The sequence below is a fragment of the Moschus berezovskii genome, chromosome 7 (genome assembly GCF_049115385.1).
Source record: "Moschus berezovskii isolate FMDL1 chromosome 7, NW_MosBer_1.0, whole genome shotgun sequence".
Lineage (NCBI taxonomy): Eukaryota > Metazoa > Chordata > Mammalia > Artiodactyla > Moschidae > Moschus > Moschus berezovskii.
In genome coordinates this window covers 67,827,563-67,850,338 of record NC_142466.1, presented here as the reverse complement: position 1 = coordinate 67,850,338, position 22,776 = coordinate 67,827,563, and the positions used below count along the sequence as shown (strand labels likewise).

Genomic DNA, 22,776 nt, shown 5'->3' with positions numbered 1-22,776 from the left:
TTAAGCCAACTTTTTCACTCTCCTCTTTCGCTTTCATCAAGAGGCTTTTCAGTTCCTCTTCACTTTCTGCCATGTTATCTACATATCTGAGGTTATTGATATTTCTCCCAGCAATCTTGATTCCAGCTTGTGCTTCTTCCAGCCCAGCATTCCTCATGATGTACTCTGCATATAAGTTAATTAAGCAGGTTGACAATATACAGCCTTGACGTACTCCTTTTCCTTGGAAGAGTCTGTTGTTCCATGTCCAGCTCTAGCTGTTCCTTCCTGACCTGCATATAGGTTTCTCAAGAGGCAGGTCAGGTGGTCTGGTATTCCCATCTCTTTCAGAATTTTCCACAGTTTATTGTGATCCACACAGTCAAAGGCTTTGGCATAGTCAACGAAGCAGAAATAGATGTTTTTCTGGAACTCTCTTGCTTTTCCGGAGTACATCATACAAAATGCCAGGCTGGATGAGTTACAAGCTGATATCAAGATTTCCAGGAGAAATAACAACTTCAGATATGCAGATGATACCACTCTAAAGGCAGAAAGTGAAGAGGAACTAAGGACTAAAGAGCCTCTTGATAAGGATGAAAGAGGAGAATGAAAAATCTCGCTTAAAACTCAACATTCAAAAATCATGGCATCCGGTCCCATCACTTCATGGCAAATAGAAGGGGGAAAAGTGGAAACAGTGACAGATTTTCTCTTCTTGGGCTTTAAAATCACTGCAGATGGTGACTGCCGCCATGAAATTAGATGTTTGCTTCCTGGAAGGAATGCTATGTATGACAAACCTAGACAGCATGTTAAAAAGCAAAGACATCACTTTGCTGACAAAGGTCTGTAGTCAAAGCTATGGTTTTTCCAGTAGTCATGTATGGAAGTAAGAGTTGGACTATAAAGAAAGCTGAGCACTCAAGAATTGATGCTTTTGAACTGTGGTGTTGGAGAAGACTCTTGAGAGTCTCTTGGACTGCAAGGAGATCCAATGAGTCCATCCTGAAGGATATCAGTCCTGAATATTCATTGGAAGGACTGATGCTCAAGCTGAAATGCCATTACTTTGGCCACCTGATGGGAAGAACTGACTCATTAGAAAAGACCCTGATGCTGGGAAAGATTGAGGGCAAGAGAAGGGGATGACAGAGGATGATACAGTTGGATGGCATCACCACCTCGATAGACATGAGTTTGAGAAAGCTCTGGGAGTTGGTGATGGACAGGGAATACTGGTGTGCTGCAGTCCACGGGGTCGAAAGAGTGAACTGAACTGAACTGATGGTCTTTCTACTAGTCATGTATAGATGTGAGAGTTAGACCATAAAGAAGGTTGAGCACAGAAGAATTGATGATTTTGAACTGTGGTGTTGGAGAAGACTCTTGAGAGCCCCTTGGACAGCAAGGAGATCAAACCAGTCAATCCTAAAGGAAAATCAATACTCATTTGAAGATCCTGAAGCTGAAACTCCAATACTTTGGCCACCTGATGCAAAGAGCCAACTCACTGGAAAAGACCCTGGTGCTGGGAAAGATTGAAGGCAGAAGGAGAAGAGGGCGGCAGAGGATGAGACGGTTGGATGGCATCACTGACTCAATGAACAAGAACTTGGACAAACTCTGGGAGATAGTGAGGGACAGGGAGGCCTGGTGTGCCACAGTCCATGGGGTCACAAAGAGTCAGACATGACTTAGTAACTGAACAACAAGGAAAAACAGACCCTCTCGGTTCTCTCTGTGGGTCTCTGACTGTGAGTAGCCAGGTCAAGGCTTTTGCCTGCAGCGGTTCCTTGCCTGACTGTGCTGGCCTGGGTCTCTCAGTCTGGCCCCCACTTTGTTCTTACCTCCCACTCTCTCTCTCTCCCCTCCCCTGGCCTCCCTTGGGTGCTATTCATGCAGGGCTGAGGGTTAACATTTTCAGATTAAGATTTACTTGGTAAGAGGCAGGAATTGTATATATAATAACTTACCTGATAACCCCTGTAACATGGACAGGTAGTGAGTGTCGGACATTATTTTGTCAGTGTCCAAAATAATGTTCTTCCCACTAGGCCTGGGGCTCCTTCCCCCAGGAGAGCAATGATGTCCCTGCCTCCCTCTGGCTCTGGAAAGTGTTCATCTAAACCAAGAGCAAGGCTACGATAGTGGGATTTTCAAGGCTGCCAGTGTACCTCGGGCAGTAGGACGCTCCCTTGGTCTTGCCTGTCTTTTCAAGGGCTCTGGCCTGGTGCACCCGACAAGTGGGGGGTTCCAAATGTCATTTTGCAAAAGTTTTAAAGTGCCTTCCCCTTCAAAGTCACTACCAAAACTGAAAAAAAGGATCCAACCCCAAACCTCCCACTCCCAAGGCCAGACTTGCTTGAGTTTATCGTCTCAGTGTCCTGTAAGCATTAATCAGAAAGCCTCTTTGGCTGGACACAGGGGAAATAAAGGTCTCACTGTCTCCCACACACAGAGCTCTGAGGCTGATCAAAGGCAGAACCACAAAGGCACACGTCTGCTTCTGTTCTCTTTGCCTGGAATTTAAAAACCTGTTCATTAGACATTTTTCTGGATGGCTCACCCACCCCCTATGCATTTTATCTGAAGATGGTCACATGCATTTTATGACATTTTTGCATTTTTGCCTTGCACGCATTTAACATTGCTAAATTATTTAATTCAGCCATGCCTAGGTCTTTTCTCCAAGTTCTGAAGGTGCTTCTTTGTAACATTTCTTACATCTGAAGCTGTTTTTCAGTTAGCTCACACCTTGTCTCTTCCTCCCTGAGTATAACCATTTATTTAGCATCAAGTGCCTAAATAAACTGAGTGCCAAGGGACCCATAAGTTTTTTCATTTGCCATAGTCTTGGAAGTCTTGTGGACACTGGCCCCGTTGGCTTTCAGATCTAGGTGTTCTGGGGTCCTATCCCTCAGGTGGGAGTCTTAAAATTTGTGGGACTGGATACCTTGTTTCTAACCCAGTGGGACCCATTTTGGACTTCCAGTCTCCAGAATTGTGAGATGATAAGTTTGTGTTATTTTAAGTTGGTGGTAATTTGTTGCAGCAGCAATTGCAGAATGACACAGAGAAGTGAAGGGGCGTCATGGAACCGATTTGGAGGGGGCATGGTGGCAGTCTGGAGAGGGCCCACCCGGCTCACAGCTTCTGTTCAGCCCCAGCCAGTATTTCTTAGAGGAAATAGAGGGACAGAATTGTCAGATTCTTCAATTTTCCAAATAAGGTGAAAATACAAATTCCATGTTAACAAAAAAAGTTGTCGGGGCAGAGGGGGGAGCTTAGATGTGTGGTCCAAATCATCCACTCCTCACAAACAGTGAAATCACCCCCTTTTAAAACTGAAGAACTAGAACGTCAGCTTGTGGAAGTGAATCGGTCAAGGTCACAGAACTTGCCAGCAGTAATATTCCTTCCTTCCAACCTGACTTGCATTAGGAAAAAATTAACTATATATGTGAATTTCAGAAAGCAAGATAAATTGACTATCAAGTTACTACTCTCAGTTACACCCAGAAAACAAATATGCCCAAGACAGTTTATGCCGGAAAGATCCTGGTGCCCTAGAAGGTGTCAGGGCCATCCAAACATTACACTTGAGCAAACTGAGCAAACAGAGGCCTGAAATTACAAAAGAAGCTCAAAAGGTCTGGTGGTTTAAAAAAAAAAAAGTTGCACATACCATAACCAAAAAGTCTGCTTTTTGAGTGAGAGTTATTTACTGAAAGTCAGGACAGCCTTTACCCATTCACTTATTCTTTAATTTGTTCGTTCATTCAGCAAAGTTTCGTAAACATCCCTTAAGGAGCTTACTTCAGCCATGGAGACAGGGGAGTAACCAGTAAATAAAAGCTCTGTGAGATGGAATGAATTGGAAGAGGCCCCAGTAAAGAATTAGGAGAGTATCCAAAATGAATAATAATAAATAATCTTCCTGGGCACTCATTACGTTCCAGGCATTTTCTTAAGTGCTTTACACATATTCGTTTATTTAATCTTCACAAAACCTTTGAGGAGAGCAGTAGTCTTCTCCCTACGTTTACCTTAGAAAATTCAGGCACAGAATGGTTTCATCACTCACCGAAGATCACAGAACTAATAAATGGGTTTAGACCGTCTGGCTCCACAGCCTGTATCTTTCATCATCTTACTCCAGCTGCTGGGAGGACAAGGCTAGTGTTGAGGTCGCTTCTAACCATAGGGATTGGGGAAGGCTTCGTGGAAGAGGTGGTATTTGGGTTAAACCCTGAAGGTGAAGGGAAAGAGCATCCCAGGTTGAGAGGGGAGATGCAGAGATGCAAAAAAAAAAAAAATGTATTGGGGGTAAGCAGTTGCTAGCAGGAGTAGGCAGATAGTGTGGATGGGGAGGGTGAGATCTCTGATAAGTTTCATATTATTCTGAAGGTGTTAGGAAGTCAGAGTTTTTCTGAGCAGGGAAGGGCTCCATTCTAACACTTTCTATGTATCCTTTCAGTCCATACTTACTTAACATCTAATTAAACACCTGTTTAACAGTTAATTTAACACCTAATATTGAGTGCTGGTAGAGGGGAATTGTTTCTGCTATCAAAGAAGTACACCTTAATTGAAGGCACAGGAAATAACACTTCAAAAAACTGTACCACATTGAAAAATATGACAAGAGGTGTTCCAAGGCAGTACATGAGGAATTGTTCAACAAACCATTTTGTGAAATGTGGCAAATTTCAGGATCTGTTAATTCTCTCTCTGGCTTGGGTTGAGGGTTTGCAAGGGCAAAGTAGGGGAGCAGTCTGGGGAGCCAGTTGGAGAAGTTCGTGGTGCCACATACACCCTAGCTCTTGAGCTACCGAACACAGGAACAAAATAGTTAATGTTCGATCTGGCTCCCTAACAGCTTCTTCCTAATCTGCATCCTGACCTAGGGAGAGGAGAGCCCCCTGAAATCAGAGGCTGGGAGGAAGGCACTGGCTAGAGATAGGAGCCTATTGATCCCCTTGATTCAGCGTCAGAAAATTCCAAAGCCTCGCTTCTAGACTACGGTCTAATGATCTACATATCACTGGGGAAAACTGTCCAAGGTTTGGAAATGGACAGGGGAGATTACTAGGTTTCCTTTCGGTGGAATGCTTATTACTGCCTGCTGTAATCGCTGTGATTTTCTGATTCTACAGGTTTATGCAGTTTGATTTCTTATTGACCAGGCTATTTTTCTGTCTCTGGAGGAGCTGAAGTAAATTTGTAGAAAAAATTATAATAATGCAAAAGTTTCTTGTTTATAGCAATGCAAGTGAATTTTGTCTGGTGAAGATACAACTGATTTCTCTTCTGTAGAAAAGGTAACCCCAAACATTACATTTTATTGCATGAAGATATTAACCAGTTTTACATGTATTAGCAGAACCATTTTATCTTTCCTCATTGACTCTTCCTCAAATTCTCCTTTGAAACAGTCTTAACATCTTTCTGGTGCCTTCATTCATTTCTGGGTACCAGTATGATGTCCCCTAATTAATCTTTACTGTGGGACCATTGTACTTTTACATTAAAAAATGATTAAAAATCATGCTTTAACACTTAATTCCTGCAGGTTTTCTAGCATCTAGGATAATCAGAAGAAAGGAAATGCCACAATTTCTATTAGTGAGCCAAAAGTCATTTCCAGAAATTCTAACTGAGGCACTTGTTGGCAATTCTTTGAGAATTCTAAATGGAGTTTTAAAACAAATGCTTTATGAGAATTTAGAAAGAAAAAGGAAAAAACACTTACTATTATATTGCCAATTACTGCACTAGGTGATTTACATATATTATTGTAACCCTTGGGAAATCTTGAAAATAAGTATTATTGTCCTAATTTTGTAGGTGAATAAACAGGAATTATTTGATTAAGTATTGTAGCACCTATCTGCAGATCAAATCACATAAGTGGAAAATTACAGTAATGGTTCATAAACCACGGCGGTTAAAAGGGTACAAGGTAAATAAGGGTATAAAATTCAATAAAGATGTGAGTGAAAGGACAACCAGCAAGACTAAAGTCCTAAACAAGAAAAACTGGTGGCAGTGCTTGGGCGGGAGCTCTTAATTACATGGGTACGGCTTGAAAGTTTCTTTAGATATCCTGTTTCTTCAGACCTCACCTCACAACAGACCTGCCCACACATCCACCCTCTGCTGTCTGCTGGCCTTCCTGAGCAAGACAGAGGGAACTTAGGACCACTTCAATGCCTGCCTTCCTACACCACTTTCAAAGGGATGTGTAGTCCACTCCCGCAAGGCAGCCCCACTGACCATGTGGTTGATGGAAATGAAGCAGCTTCTTAGAAAGGCTGGATCCACAGATCCACTACATCTGCGATATTTCCTCTCTCAACGGCAAGATCTGATGCAAAGTGGCATAATGCTAAAATTGTAAACCTGGGTTGTTGCATTCTTCTATACTTGCCTCTTATATCTCACAGAAAATAAGTTCATCATTAAGTAAAAAAGGAAAATCTGGAGGGAAAAAGGTTTAATTTATTAGTTTTTATTTTGAAGTGAAAGTTGCTCAGTTGTGTCTGACTCTTTTTGACCCCATGGACTATATAGTCCATGGAATTCTCCAGGCCAGAATACTGGAGTCAGTAGCCTTTCCCTTCTCCAGGAGATCTTCCCAACCACGGGATCGAACCCAGGTCTCCCACATAGCAGGTGGATTCTTTACCAGCTGAGCCACCAAGAAAGTCCAGTTTTGGTTTTGAGCCACCCCTTAAGAGCAGAGACAGAGGCAAAGGGAGAGCAGGGACGGGTCTAATGCCTAGCAAGCCTAATTAGTGAACCATATCCCTGCCCTGCTGCTGCCAGACCCCAGGCTCGTCTCATCCGTGTGGCCTCCTGATCATTATCAACACTCCTGTTTTTGGACACCATCTCCTCAAAATGCAACTTTCAGGAGATCTTTCAAGCATAAGATCTGGGATTTCAGGGCCCAAGAGTCTCTTCAGGCCTCGTGTCCTCCTCTGACTCTTGAGTCCTGCCCCAGGTGTCACCCACCCTACCGTCCTTCTCTTCTAGTCCTCCGCTCTGTGCCTGCATGCTTTATTTTATATTCTCATGAATGTGTCCCCCATCAAAGACACATACACGTACATACAGCCCAGACTAGTGTGTTAGGGGTTCTGCAACTTACTGACATATATTTGTTGATAGAAACCAGAGCCTGGGCGGGAGTTTTGCCTGACGCTATCTCCTTTGCCTCTGGAAGCTGCCACTGTAATCAGGGATGCCACCCGTTCCTACTCCCTCGTCACATTCTAGGGCGTCTGCTCAGGTGTTTGAAGGAATTTGGGCCTCCTGTTCCAGCGGCACTGGGACGCAGCTCTGGGAAAGCCCCCTTTGTTCCTCCCCAGGACGCCTGTTTCCTGAAGAGGGAAGAACCTTCTACTGGTTGCGTTCAGAACCCGCTGCCGTTTAAAGCAGGGAGCAAGTGTGGAAATGCCTCCACGCTGGTGCAGTGCGGGTGGTTGGGGGAGCCGGCAGTGGTGGCGGGGAGAAGGCCCTGCCCACGGGCTGGCCCTGGAACACTTTCCGGGGCCTCTGTCTCCCTCTCACTGTTACTGGAGGAGCCTCACTCAGGTTGTCGCGACCCAGTCTGGTGCCTCAGGAGCCCTGCCTTCTCCTTGAGTTCCCTCCACGGGTGCTTAAGGTGAAGGGTTGACTTCACTCTCACCTGGAGCCCAGGTTGCCTTCCCAACCTTAGTCTATGATGATAACCTGTGACTGTCACCTCCCCCAGCCCCGACCTAGGCACCCAAGTCTGCACTTGGCCCCGGCAGCTCCCCAGTTGGCTCCCTGTCAACAGAGGGCAGTGCGGCCGGTCTGCCGCACCCTGTTCTCTATGAATCTCCTCATTCCTCGGGCCACCTGCTCCCAGGCTCACACTTTTTTTCTGAAACCCTGAGCTGTTCCTGCCAGCCTGCCCAGAGGCCTGGTCATGAGGCTTTGTGCATTTCTTTTTTTAGTTCTGGGCTCCGAGAGGGGGAGAGAAGGCAGCCTTTCTCTCTCGCTCAGGCCGAGGGCCGATGCCGGGCAGAAAGGCAGGGACACAGAGGGGCTGCTGCAGGAGAATATGAGTGCAGGGCGACGGGAGGGCCAGACGGTGCCCTGGGCCTGCGGGCAGGAGGAGATGGGTCGGGAAGCCTTGAGATGGGGCAGCTTGCGGCCGTTGGTGCTGGTGGCTGGGGAGGGTCCACACGTCCCGGGCTACCAGGGTCAGCGAGGGGCCTGGGAGGGTCACTGCTGGCTCTTAGGAGAGCCATTTCAGGAGTGTGGCAGGGCCTGAAGACAGATGGGGAAAGTCAGGAACAAGGGGGCAGTTGGCAGGCGGAGACCCTAAGTGTACCCCATTCTCCCAATATGCTTTCATGAGGAGGGAGAGGCAGGGCGCTGACATGCAGGGGACGTTAACAGGGAGAACTGGTTTGCACTGATTGTGTTTGTTTTTGACGTAGAGACACATGCAGATACTCAGAGAGGAAGCCCTTGGAGAAAGGGACAGGCTGAAAAGGTGTTACAAAGGACATTGACAAAGCCCAGTCCCCAAATCACACTGCAGGTGGGAGGGAGGCAGCCTGTGGAACCACAGGTGTGACTGACGGGCTCAGGTAAGGCCCGCTAAGGCCCTTGGCTTAGAGTCTAAAGGTGGCACCTCCTATGCTCTCCCCAAAGCTGTCTCCCCCAGAGTTGAGTCTCACCACTTTAACAAGGCCTCGCCTGAAGCCCAGGGCAGCCTGTGAGAAGAATGTGGGCCCCTCAGGGGAAGGAAGAGGGTGAGTCACACACACACACACACACACACACACACATGACAGCCAAACCCACAAAGCGGGCTTGAGTCATGAATTTTTCTTTCAGTCACCTATAAGGAAGAATTAGACAGAAAATAAGAAAACAGCCAGGGTTAAAACAGACCCCTGTCCTTTCTAACCTCCCTCCCATCGCACAGGGGCAAATGCAGAGCAGAAGAAAGCCGCCAGTCTGGAGTTTAGTGCACCTGAGTGAACTCCGGGAGTTGGTGATGGACAGGGAGGCCTGGCGTGCTGTGATTCATGGGGTCGCGGAGAGTCGGACACGACTGAGCGACTGAACTGAACTGAACTGACTGACTAGGTGTCTGGGCAAACATACGACAGAGCTTCCTAACCAGCGCAGCAGGTCATCCACTGACCCTCTCAGCCCTGGGAATGACTGGGGTCTGGGGTCAACTGCCTTGTCTGGTGCTCAGAGCTTAGAGCTGTGCCAGGCTGTTTGTACATACTGGATTGGCCCAGAAGTTTGTTCAGGTTTTTCCATTATATGTTATGGAAAAACCTGAATGAAATTTTGGGTCAACCCAATAAAAAGGCACTCTAATACCTGCTGAATGAATGACTGCCTGAATGTATTCATTTTGATGCATATTGGAAAAAAGATCTATAATTAGCATGTTAATCCTGTTAAGATCATAAAAGGCACAGTTGAATGAGTGACAAAATGTATGTATTGTGCACTGGAAAATATATATAATTAGCAAATTAAACCTATGGTTTCACAAATATTATCTAGGACAAGGCTGCATTTAGAAAAAGAATTGATTTAAAGTTGATTTCAGGAGAAACAAAACAGCATAATTACAAGCAGATCGGACAGGCAGTCATCAGACAACCTACACCGTCTCCACCACTGCCTGCATCACTCACGAGGGCCTTGTCATCATTCTGTCTGGATCTAAGGAGAGCAAGGAAACTCAGTGTCAGGGGCTACGTGTACATTTTGCTTTGGTATCTCCTTCCACCTGGTACCAGCCTTCTGAATATTACCTCTTCAGAAGTACTATCCGCCTTAGGAAAGTTAAGTAACTTGTCCAAGATCAGTCAACTGTAAATGACAGAGCCAGAATTCAAGCTTGGCTCCAGCTGACTTCACAGCCCCACTCCTGTCACTATCTTCCAGGCATGAAGAACAGTGAGTCAGTCTACAGCAAATGTTCAGCTTAGGGTAGGAAGAAGGAGGGAGTTTCCTTGGAAGGTTCTGTCTCTCCGTGAAGTCAGTGATGAGTCCATCTGCTCAGCCATGGTGGGGGATTTGAAAAGAAAACACCCTAACTGATAAAAAATGAAGAGAAATAAAAGAACTGAGAAGGGAAGACCCTTAGAGAGGGTGGAACACCCATGGCACCCCATGTCAGGAACTAATACTTGTGGATTTTTCCTCTGCAAGATACCTTTACACTTATCCCCATATTCAGGGGGAAGTCTCAAGTTTTCACAAGTCCCCTCCTTTCCTAGAGCAGGGACTCATGTAGCAGGTTGAATGGTGGTCCCCTGTGTTGGTCAGGGTTCTCCAGAGAAACAGAGCCAATAGGATGTATTGATTTATAAAGAGAGAAAGACGTTTATTTTAAGAAATTGGAAAATGTGATTGTGGGGACTTGGCAAGTCCAGAATCTGATGGGGGGAAGAGCCAGGCAGAGACTCAGGGAAGAATTGCAGTTGAGTCCAAAGGCAGTTAGGCTAGAGGCTCAGGAAGAGCAAATACTGCAGATGAAGTCCAAAGGCTGTCTGCTGGCAGAAGTGTCCCTCTTGCTCTGGGGAGGTCAGCCTTTGTTTTATTCAGGCCTTCAGCTGATTGAGTGAGGCCCAATCATGGAGCATGGAGGACAATCCCTGAATAATGTTTGAGCACATATCTAGGCACCATGGACCAGAGAAGCTGATACATAAAATTCACCCCCATCACATCCCCCAAAAGGTATGTCCATGTCAAATCCTTGGAACCAGTGGGTATTACCCTATCTGAAAAAAGAGTTTTGGGAATTAGATATTTTGAGATAAGGAGATCATCCTGGACCATCCAGGCACGCCTTTAATCCAATGACGAGGGTCCTTACAGGAGACACACAGGAGAAATGCACAGGAGGGAAAAAGGCCACATGGAGACAGGAGACGGGAGTGACAAAACCACAGTCCAATCAGCCCCTAGAAGTAAGAAGAGACTAAAAGAGTTTACACCCCTGGAGCCTGCAGAGGGGGTGCAACCCTGCCAGCTCCCAGATTTTGTACTTACAGCCTCTAGACTGAGGGATATACTTATGTGGTTTGAAACCACCCAGTTTGCAGTGATTCCTTACAACTGCCTCGGAAAACAAATTCAGCAGGGCAATGGCGAGTGCCCCACTCCCTTGTTTGCGTGCTGTGGTTCCTCAACCTCAAACTTGCACACACAGAAGGAAGGCAAGAGGCAGTCTTCCTCTACTCCTCGTTCTTTTTGGGTACTTCAACACCAGGCCCCACTCCCCTAACAGGACCCTTAGCCTCTCTTCTCCACTCCTGCCCAGGCCCCACTCTGTCAAAACAGCTCAGTTCTGCTTCCCTACTGCTAGCTGGCATCTCTTGCCTGCTCAGCACCCCAATCCCCATGCCTGCTTCCTCCCAGACTGCCTGTCCCCAAGGACATGGTTCTGATTGTCTCTTTGGACCCAGGAGGACTTTATCCTTCTATTCAGCCTTGGACCCATCTGCTATTACCGTCACTCAGGTCAGCAGCGTTTGTTGTGTGTAACCTAGAAATCAGACCTCCTTCAAATTTCTAGAGGCTCCTAAAAGCCCCTGCCCTCTGTAAGTTTACCCTCTGCTCAGTAATTTCCCATCTCTTCCTCTCCTGAAACACATGGCCTGTGGCCACCAGTTTCTAGCAATCTGCTTTGTACCTGCTCCTCCTCTGACTTTCTGGGGGCAAGGGTCCCACTGTGCAGGATATTAGGACCAGGATCTAATCGTTGGCCCTCTTTGAAGTGTCATTTGTTGATCTTTGCTATGGAAGAAGCCATAGGCCAAACAGAAGTAAGGCAGGGGCTAAATTTGACACAAAGAGTTACAAATTGTTATTTCATCAAAGCTGTGTGTTATTTCATCAACACAAAGCTTAGCTATGTTTGTATAAGAAAAGATAAGAAACAATGATGTAACGTTTCCCAACCTAGAGTAGTTAAAATTTACATAAGTGTTAACACGGTCACCAGAAAAACATGAGGTGAGGCCTGATTTTAAATCTTATATCTTAAAAAAAAAAAGTCACATTGCAAAATCCACTTTAGTGATCAAGATATTTCATCAGTATAGATTTGTATTTATTTATCAATGTATCATATTCTTTGAGTACGAGTATGCTTTCTCTACATCTGAATTTCTTTAAAAAAAAATCCTCTTTCATATCTTCGGTATAGTTGTTCTCACTTTCAGTAATCTAAAACATGTTGAATCACTTTTAATAGTTCAAATAATCTACCCTAGACATAAATCATGAAGATTAAGACTTAAGTGGGAAATTCCCTGGCAGCCCAGTCGTTAGGACACGGTGCTTTCACTGAGAAGTACCTAGGTTCAACCCCTGATCAGAGAATTCAATTAAGATCCCTGATCTAAGAGAGCTAAGCACCCAGTGCAGCCAAAAACACAAACAAATAAAAAGACTGAACTGAACTTCAGCTCCAAAAAGGCCATTCTGTCTGTCTCAGCTTTCTTTCGCCATCTCATAAATACTTCATCCTGGCCCATTTTAATTTAATTCACAATTCATTGAATGCCACTATATTCATTGAGTGCTACTATGTACTTGGGGCTCCCCTTAGGGCTCAGCTGGTAAACAATCCGCCTGCAATGCAAGAGACCTGGGTTTGATCCCTGGGCTGGGAAGATCCCCTGGAGAGGGAAAGGTTACACACTCCAGTATTCTGGCCTGGAAAATTCCACAGACTGTATAGCCCATGGGTCGCAACATGTCAGACATGAAGTCCAACATGAAGCTGGACATGACTGAGCAACTTCACTTTCACTTTCATGTGCTTGGCACTATGCAAGATTCTGGAAATACAAAGAGGAACAAAATAGTTGTGGTGATCCTAATGGAGTCTACTCCCAGTGTCAGCCTGTTGAACTGCTGGGTACTGGAGCAGCAGTTCTCAAAGTGGTCTCAGGACCCTTGGTAAGGGAGGAAGAGTCCCTGAACCGGCTGTGTGTGAAACCCAAATATATTTCTGTGTTCATCATCATACAGATTATTCTCATTTTTTTGTAGTACTTAGGGTCTATACTGTTGCTCTGAAGGACAAGGTAGTGAATACCAAACTGTTTATTGCATCTAAGAGAAGCAAAAGATTAGGTTCCTGCAAGCCTCTGGTCACAACATTTTTGTCAACTGATTGATATATAACCTTGTTTGGTGTGTGTCTGTTTAAAAGACAACTTACTGAGAGAGAATGGGAAACTTCTAGGGCATCTCCCATCTACTTCCCTACCTTCCCTGGGAGGATATCATGGTATGATTTCTCAGGCCTTCCAGGTTCTGAGGAGGAAGGGGCTTCTGCCCCAGGCCCCTCAAAATAGGGCTTCAGAGTGTGAAACTCCTTGCTGCAGCCTAGAGCAGACTTCAGCAGTAAGATGTCCCACATCCCACATTGCAGTCAATGGGCACTTTTTGTCTCTGTGTTGTCATTTGGTGTCTGTATAGGGACCAAGGGAGTTGGCACCCTAAAAGTAACTTGTTGTATATTTACTCTTCAACCAGCCAGGCCCATCTTTGGCCTGATGTGTGCTTAACAAATATGAGCAACTGAAGGGCAGCTGTCGCATGAGTGGCCTGCCCAGGGACACTGTTCACAGCTGAGTCATGGGGCCCCCAGAGCTGCAGCCTGAAAACCAGCCATGAGACTATTTCTCAGGTCAGCTCTCAGTGCTGGGCTTTACTGATAGAGACTAGAAAAGAAGGGAGAGGACTTTTAAAGAGTTTTTATGTGAGAAAAAGCAAAGTGGATGTGAAGAGATGAATGGGAATGAAGAGTGGACATTAATCAGAAAATACTGCTGAGGGTTATGTATACCCTTCATCCTATTTGGGAAATGTAAGAAAATTTTTGAGTTATTTTAGAATTACTCTTTGGTGGTCCAGCTGGTTTCTCTGGTTGCAGCGCTGCTTCAAGACCAGACCATGGTTTGCTTCAGAGTCCATAAATACTGATATGTAATGATTAACTAGGGATTTCTGTGCCTAGAGGGGAATCCATTATGTCTAACACTCCTGAACTTCCCAAATTGCAGGAGACAATTCTATTATTTTGTATGTAATTATAAATTCTATAAGCTTTCTACATGTAAATATTTCAGTGGAATTTCTTAGTGGGAATATTCCCATCATTTGGTATTGTGCTCAGTCATGTCTGACTCTTTGCAACCCTTTGGACTGTAGTCCACCAGGCTCCTCTGTCCATGGGATTTTCCAGGCAAGAATACTAGAGTGGGTTGCCATTTCCTCCTCCAAGGGTTCTTCCTGACCCAGGAGTCGAACCTGCAACTCTTGTGTCTCTGGCATTGAAGGGAGATTCTTTACCTGCTGAGCCATCAAGGAATCCCATCATTTGGGGCAGAAGAAGTTTTTATCGTGCAGGACAATTTCTGACATTGCAAAAAAGTTCTTATCCAATAAAACTAAAAGCATCTGTTGCTCATTGTGACAAATAAAGATTATCCCCCCATACACATTTTGTAATGGGGTATGGAACTGCCTCCCTTGAGAATGATTGCCACCCAGAGGTAGATGCAGAATACCTGGGAATTTCAACTCCAGCCTCCCTCAACCTAACCCTGTCATAACGTTTATTTCATTCCTGCAATCATCTTGATAGGCTGAGTAAAGGGGCCCCATCCTGAGAGGCATTGTTATGAACTAAACGTTTGTGCCCCCCAAACTCACATGTTGAACTCCCCCCAAATATGATGTCTTGGGAAGTGGGACCTTCACTGGGAAGTGGCAGTAGCATGAGAGGTTTTTTGTTTCACCATCACATGATGCTTGCTCTGGATTTTGGTTGTTGTACTTTAATGAGTTGAGGAAGTTTCCAGATATCCTACATGACAAAAAGAGCTTTTCTCTTGGTTTCAGTTTTTTTAAATTGGAAACAGGTGTAGCAAACACTTTTTTAAAATCTAATTTTTGTAATTTCTCTCTCTTGTTAATGTAACAGATCATATCAAAAGACCTCTAAAGCTGGATCATCCTCACAGTCCAGAGACAAACATTTGGTCATTTGGTATTATTCTTTTCACACATAGTTAGATTTTATTTACTATTCTTTAAGTCAGTTTCACTTCTCAGTTTGTGCCAGCCTGTGATAGTTCAGTAAATGTGCTGGCTTATGCTCAGCTATATGCTCCCCATTCCATTCATCCGTTTTTAAAAACAGCAGTATAGAGTGTTCGCTTCTTAAAAACTGATTTTTTTTTTTGCTGTGCAGCTTGCAGGATCTTACCTTCTCAACCAGGGATAGATCCCCAAGCCCCCACCGTGAAAGCTCCAGACCATGAGACCACCAGGAAATTCCCCCAAATAAATTACTTCTAATCTAAGCCTTCCTTAAGTAGAATGTACAGTTATGTGGTAGATAAGGCTAGGACGGTGATGTGTTCAAATGAACATATACCAGTGAAATCAAAATAAGCAAATCATCAGCCTATATCCCTTGCCACCAATCTGGCTATGGGGGGTCCCTGAGCCCCCAAAATATAAGATTTCTCCCTTATAAAATGTATCAACAGTTTTCAGTCCTAATGCAGCTTAAATAAAGTGCAACAGTATTGATTCTCCTTCAGTCTCAGGAAACTAAGGATTTTAAGTATCTTGAGGCCTGTGACTGTGAAGGAACCTTAAATCCTCTTGTTTAATCTCTTTATTTTCCTTCTTTGCTCTAAACAATACATCAGTAAATGTTTTGCTTGTGTGTGAAACCAATATGAAGAACACTATTGAGATTTTGATCGTAGATTTTTGTTTCTATCTTTAAGAAACTCAGAAGGAAATAATTTTTCTAGTGGAAAATAAAATCATCAGGTAGAATAATGCATCCAAAACAGGAAACTAACACTCAGACCCTGACTGTCCTACTTTTAAGCTACTGTCCAGGCAGACAGGAAAAGTTGAGAGTCACATTTTTTTTTTCTTCCTTTTCAGAGAGGCGGAGCTCAAGATTTAGTTTGGAATTCAGACACCTATTTATGACTGCTCTGTGGTAGTTAAACCAAGGGAACAAACGGCTGCTCTGCTCACTGATTCAAACACCAGGTACAGAGCTTGTGCTCCAGGATGGAAATTAACGTGTATCCTCACCATGCCTTGGGCTTTCCAGGACCCCATGTAAGTAACTTAGTGATTTGATAGACTTTTATCATTGAAAATGCAATCAGGAAAAAAGGAGAAAATGACCAGGAGGAAGAGGAAAAGCTTTGGTTTTAAATCTATCACACCTAGCAGTTTTTTCTAATGTCATTTTTTTTAAACTGCTGACTCCTGGTAGCAGTAATTCTCCGTTTGCTAGTTGTCTCTAAGCTCCTGTGTTGAAACTCACAGCCTGTTAACAATTCTAAACACAAAACCGAAAATGAAATCTTTCCATAAGATTCCTGATGCTTTCATCACATAAAGAGGGTAAGCTTTTACTTTGGAAACATCTGCTTCATAAATGTAGTTTTTTTTTCCATAAGTGCAGTGTTTACTGCAATTACTTTTATTTTTTCCTTTACTTTTGAAACATGGTATATACAGCTGCCTGACTTGTAGTACTTTTCTCCCAGCTATTTACCTATTGACTGACTATACTGGTGAGGGAAGAACATTTATTTTTAATTTAATTAGTATCTGAGCCAAATTAAATGGAAATTACTTATGTTTATCAATATATAATATGTCATATCGTATGCTATATTGTAACATTGCTTATTTAACCTCAAATTTTTACTGAGAAATACGGAAATGCAGATGTTTCAGAAAATCACCATCACAATTCAATTTGGTGATTTATTAAAAAATATGTCAATATTCAATTTAAAGATCATTTATAGTTAAGGAATTGATTTATAAGCACCTTTCAATCAAATTATGTCATTCTTGCAATTATTTTCAACACAGTCTACTAGTTATATCACTAATGCCTAATTTCAATTTATCTTCTTCCATTTAAATTCAGGGTCAGACTTTCTGACCTTCTAGTTGGAACTTTGTAAGTTTTTATTTCCCTCATGTCATCAATGAAATGTGAGAAATGGTTGTCTCTGGTTACAAAGTTACTCCTATTTTCCAAGTGACCGCTTTTTTAAGATGCGCTTTGAAATGACCATTTCATCCATCTGCCTAATGTTTGGTCGTTCTACAACCACATCAGTTGTAAAATACTCTATGTGGCCTCTTTCAAGTCACTCTCCCACTTGATAGTCCAACCATGTTTTCCAATATTTCTCAACAAAACTTCTCCTGTCAGGGCTACTCTCAATTCCTCCTTATTATCTTCAATCACACTGTATTCTCATCTAGAAAAATGCTCATTTAAAATGTAAAATGGGTAGGAGTTCACGGCAGACTGAGTCTGAGAAAGAAAAGAGAAGTCAGGAGCGGCGCCCAGGTTACTGGGAGGGTGACTGCCATCACTGAAAATTAGAATGGAGAAAGGCCAGGTGTGGGGGAGGAGGAAAACTTCACTGCGGCAGACTGAACTGAAATGCCCATGGAACACATGCGGGAAAAGGTATCCTAAAAGCAGGTGGATATTTGGATTTGGGCTGAGAAGACTGGGCCACAAATTCAGATTTAGAAATAATGCTAATGGTTGTTTTTTAAGCCCCACAAGTGGATGAGATCACATTTTGCACTAAAATGAGATGAAAGGAAGGCTAAATAGGGAAGCCTAGGGGTCTGGTGACATATAGCAGCCAGAGAAATTGGAGGTAGGTGGAAAATCAGATGTCATGAAGTCCAGGAAGAAGCTTTGAGAATAAAGCAGTGGGGTCTTCCCTCGTGTTCCAATAGCTAAAACTGAGCTCTCAATGCAGGGGGGCATGGGTTCGATCTCTGGTCAGGGAAGTAGATCCCGCATCCCACAAATACAGATCCTGCATGCTGCAACGAGGACTGAAGAACCCGTGTGCTGCAACTAATACTCAGCACAGTCAAATAAACTAATTAACAACCACAACAAAAAAAGATAAAGCTGTGACCGTAAGTGTAAAGAAGGGGTTAAGAGAATAGAAGGTGGAGGGCAGAGAAGATTCTGTGCACAGGCCGTTGGATGAAGTGAGCTGGGAAAGAGGGAACCTGGCCAGGAAACACCACAGTTTATTGTAACATAAGATGCAATAAACTGGGTTTCCACAGAACTTTCCATTCCGTTCCGTTCAGTCACTCAGTCGTGTCCGACTCTTTGCGACAGAACTTTACTCCTTATGAAAGTAAACAATGTCGAAGAGTCTGTTTAAGACTTATGTAACTACTCTATATAAAATATTACATAAAGAGTTCTGAACTGGCCAAGAGTAAAAGTATAACAAACTGGGAGCCAGGAACATAATAAAATCTGGTGAAACAGGTAGGACAAGAACTGTAGTTGGCTGCATTGGGCTAAGAGTGAACAGTGTATTTCAAGACAGATACCTGTTTTATTGGGTGAGTTATGCCTATCACAGGTCTGTCTCTCCAACCCATCTCTTGCTTCAGGTCCTCAATCACAAATTCAACATATCCAAATCAGATCTCATTGTCTTCTCACCTACTCCAGCCCATCCCCAACCTGCTTCTCTACTTCAGGGAAGAGCACTACCAGCTACCCCATTGTTAAAAGTGGAAAACTGTGTCATTCATTCTTTTCCATTGTCATCTTTTCTGTCTCATCTCTGCCATCAAGTTACGTCCATTTTTTCTTCACATTCTTTTTTTTTTTTGTCAGGGAAGTAGGATTTATTAGTGGGCATGAGTAAGGAGGGAACAGTGTCAAGGCTCTCATGAATGCAGTCCCGCTGTTTGTCCAGAGGGCCACGATTAGAAATGTATTTGACCCCACAGTCATCCAAGATAAGCTGCTTTTCTGCCACCATGTTTTCAAATCCATCTACATTAAAGTGAGTAAATCCCCACTTCTTGGAGATGCAGGTCTCCTGGCAGCCCAGGAACTTGAATTTGGCCCTGTGTAGGGCCTCAATTCGGAGAAGGCAATGGCAAGCCACTCCAGTACTCTTGCCTAGAAAATCCCATGGATGGAGGAGCCTGGTAGGCTGCAGTCCGTCGGGTCGCTATGGGTTGGACACGACTGAGCGACTTCACTTTCACTTTTCACTTTCACACATTGGAGAAGGAAATGGCAACCCACTCCAGTGTTCTTGCCTGGAGAATCCCAGGGATGGGGGAGCCTGGTGGGCTTCCGTCTATGGGGTCACACACAGTCGGACACAACTGAAGTGACTTAGCAGCAGCAGCAGGGCCTTAATTGGGCTTCCCTGGTGGATCAGACAGTAAAGAATCTACCTGAAATGTGGAAGACCTGGGTTTGATCCCTGGATTGGGAAGATCCCCTGGAGGAGGGCATGGCAACTCCCTCCAGTATTCTTGCCTGGAGAATCCCCAAGGACAGAGGAGCCTGGCGGGGCTACAGTCCATGGTCGCAAAGAGTTGGATATGCTGCTGCTAAGTCGCGTCAGTTGTGTCCGACTCTGTGTGACCCCATAGACGGCAGCCCACCAGGCTTCTCTGTCCCTGGGATTCTCCAGGCAAGAATACTGGAGTGGGTGGCCATTTCCTTCTCCAATGCATGAAAGTGAAAAAAAGTGAAGTCGCTCAGTGGTGTCCAACTCTTCGCGACCCCTTGGACTGTAGCCTACCAGGCTCCTCCGTCCACAGGATTTTCCAGGCAAGAGTACTGGAGTGGGATGCCATTGCCTTCTCCCAGTTGGACATGACTGAGCAACTAAGCACAGCACAGGGCCTCAATCACATACACCTTGTTCTGCAACTTGGACATTATGATTTGGCCAATGTGGACCCTGGCCACTATGCCCTGGGGCTTTCCAAAGGCACTACACACACCTGTCTGGAACCTAGATTGGGGACAGCATGCCAATCATAAATGTCTACTGGAAAGGGCTGTCTTCAAGGTAACTTAGGGCAACCAGTACAGGCTACAGGCTTCCAACACTACTAAGGAGGCTGCTGTTTGCAGCCCTGGCACACTAGGCCCCCATGGGGAAAAGACCACAGTTGGCTCAATGGGCTGCAAATCTCTACATTCTTTTGACTCCATTCTCTTGCTTTTCAGTCCCACCACCACCACTATCGTACTGAAATAGTATTCTTAACTGACCTACCTTCTCCTAGTCCTTCCTCCTCTTCCCTATCCATCTCCCACAACTCTAATGAAGTAAATCTGATCAGGTCCCCTCCGTGACATGGCTGGCTAATTAAAAAAGCCTCCCAGTTCCAGTGATGAGAAAGAAGGTCTGACCTCCTTAGCATGACATCATGCTAACCAGCCTTGCCCTACATCTTAGCTGACCCAGCCTAACCTGCTGACCCAGCCTTGCCCCACATCTTAGCTGCATCTCAAGACCTTCTGCTTCCTCACATCCACCTTCTAACACTGCTAGTTTCTCCTTGTTCTTCAACTCATCACGTTCCTTTACATTTGATTTACGCTAAAGCCTGAGCAATAGTATTGTTCTACCAAGATCATTCGCTTGAGTGCTGGAGGAGGGCAGATGGAAGAAGTTGAATATAAGTGATTAGGACCAGCCATAGAGAAAAGAATAGAGGTGGCCATGACCTTTGGTAAGAGATGTGATCCTGCATTGAACTCAGCGCTTAAATATTAGACTGTGTTTCTTAAATAAATCACAATTCAAGGGAAACAAGTATATCTAATAGAGATAACCTCAAAGAATTTGTAATTTGATGAGAGAAATAAGACATAGAATGAGGCAACTAATGGGACTGATTTTTCCTGGGTTCATTATAAAACATCAGATTAATTGCTTTACACTCATATCACTGACTCAATGGACATGAATTTGAGCAAACTCCAAGAGACAGTGAAGAACAAGTAAGCCTGGCATGCTGCAGTCCACGGGGTTGCAAAGAGTTGGACGTGACTTAGCAACTGAACAACAACAACATACATATATACAGACATTCAAAGATACTAGATAACTAATAATATATTAGTATAATTAATTAATTAATATACTAATTAATTAGTATAACTATTTATAATTAGTATAATACTAATATAATATTAGTATTAGTATAATACTAATATATGTGAAACATGCTGGCAGAAAAGTGGATCATCCTGGATGACTGTGGGATCAAGACAAATCCTACAGGAATTTGGAGGAAGACAAGAGTATTTGGGGATAGAGTGTTCAGGTTACGTTTACAACAGAGATAGGACTTGCAGTCTGAGTAGGGCACACATAGCAGGAGGAATAACCTTCTAATTATGGGAAATGACACAAACAGAGGCAGAAGAGGATGTGTTCAGGTCAGAAGAATCTGGGTAGGGGAATTATATTGATAAGGACAGGAAGAGGTCAGGGTGTGATTGTGGGGTCCCTTCAATGTGTACTCTGATCCCCTAGGCACACCTACATACTTTACCTAGAAGAGAATGGGTACCACTGAAGTTGGGTTTTTTTTTTGGTCACACCTAGTTCCCTGGCAATGGATGAACCTGTGCCCTGCAGTGGAAGCACATAGTCTTAACCACTGGATATAGTGAATGCAGTCTTTTAAGGAGATTAACCAGGCAGTAGTGTGCAGGACAGATTAAAAAAGAAAGGGAATTCAGGCTGAAAGAGCAGTAGCACAGTAATCTAGGTCTGAGATGTCATAGCTTTTTATTCTAAGACACTATTGAATAATAGGTTTTTGTAATAAAAAGCTCTACATTAAATGTCTACAGTGATTATAAAATTTTAGGTATATAAAACTACAAAAATGCTGGCATCTCAGAATTAAGAACATAAGATAAAGATCTGAAGGTGATAATGAAAGGAATGAGAAGAGTAGATGCAAAAAAGAAAAAATATTGAAGAATTTGGATATTAAAAGTCAGAGGAGGTTAAAATAAGACTCCATTGTTTGAGTCTGAATGAAAAGGACAAATTGTTACCATTAAAAGAAGGGGAAAGTCAAGAAGTAAAAACCCAAACTAAATTTTAGGTAGAGTTGGAGGTGAGGAAATATCTAGCAGACGATTGAATATATAGACTTAGAACTAGGAAGAAAGATCAGGCCAGAGTATTATCCAAGGAATTACCTACACACAAGTCATAGTCAGAACGGAAAGTCTGAGAGTGAATGACATTCTGAAAGACCAAGTGTGTAGAAGATCAGCAGGAAAAGGTGTCATTGCGAGGGAGAGCCCACATTTCAGGACAGAAAGGAGGGTAGGGGGAAAAAAAACAGAAATTATTTGAAAGTTTGACTTAGATCCAGAGTAGGAGCATGAAAAACATGAGGAGAGGTTGAGGTCTTCTTTTCATGCTTAGAATTTATTGTCGTCGTTCACCATGTATATTTGAGTGTGTCTTAAGTGTTCACAGTCTGGGCTTCCCCAGTGACGTAGTGGTAAAGAATCTGCCTGCCAATGTAGGAGATGCAGGAGACATTGGTTCAATCCCTGGGTCAGGAAGATCCCCTGGAGGAGGAAATGGCAACCCACTCCAGTATTCCTGCCTGGAGAATTCCATGGACAGAGGAGCATGGCGGGCTACAGTCTATGAGGGTCACAAACAGCTGGACATGACTGAGCATGCACACCTCTAAGTATTCACACAGGTATGAAGAAGCCCACTGTGGCATTCCAAAGGAACGTCCATGTGCGCCTGCACCTTCATACTTAGCTGGATGCCAAGTACTAACTGTGGGCTGTTCCTCAGCTCCAGAGGTTCTGGACATATACGTGGACTGGTTCCTCAGCTGTTTGTG

At 43.9% G+C, this 22,776-nt stretch overlaps 1 protein-coding gene and 1 non-coding gene across 3 annotated transcripts in view; one reads left to right on the top strand and one right to left on the bottom strand.

Moving 5' to 3' along the window:
* Nucleotides 1-16,011: 16,011 nt before the first annotated feature.
* The window catches only part of GNE (glucosamine (UDP-N-acetyl)-2-epimerase/N-acetylmannosamine kinase), a 52,056-nt gene continuing 45,291 nt past the window's right edge, over nt 16,012-22,776 (top strand). Inside the window, exon 1 of one of the 2 annotated variants that reach the window (XM_055427051.2) lies at nt 16,012-16,167. In XM_055427051.2, the coding sequence (XP_055283026.1) occupies nt 16,117-16,167 (51 nt within the window). In that variant the 5' untranslated portion in view covers nt 16,012-16,116. The remainder of the gene's footprint in view (nt 16,168-22,776) is intronic. The other variant, XM_055427054.2, reaches the window with a different exon arrangement.
* On the bottom strand, nt 19,934-20,068 carry LOC129557652 (small nucleolar RNA SNORA70). The gene has a single exon (XR_008686253.2). It is a non-coding gene; the product is annotated as a small nucleolar RNA SNORA70 (small nucleolar RNA).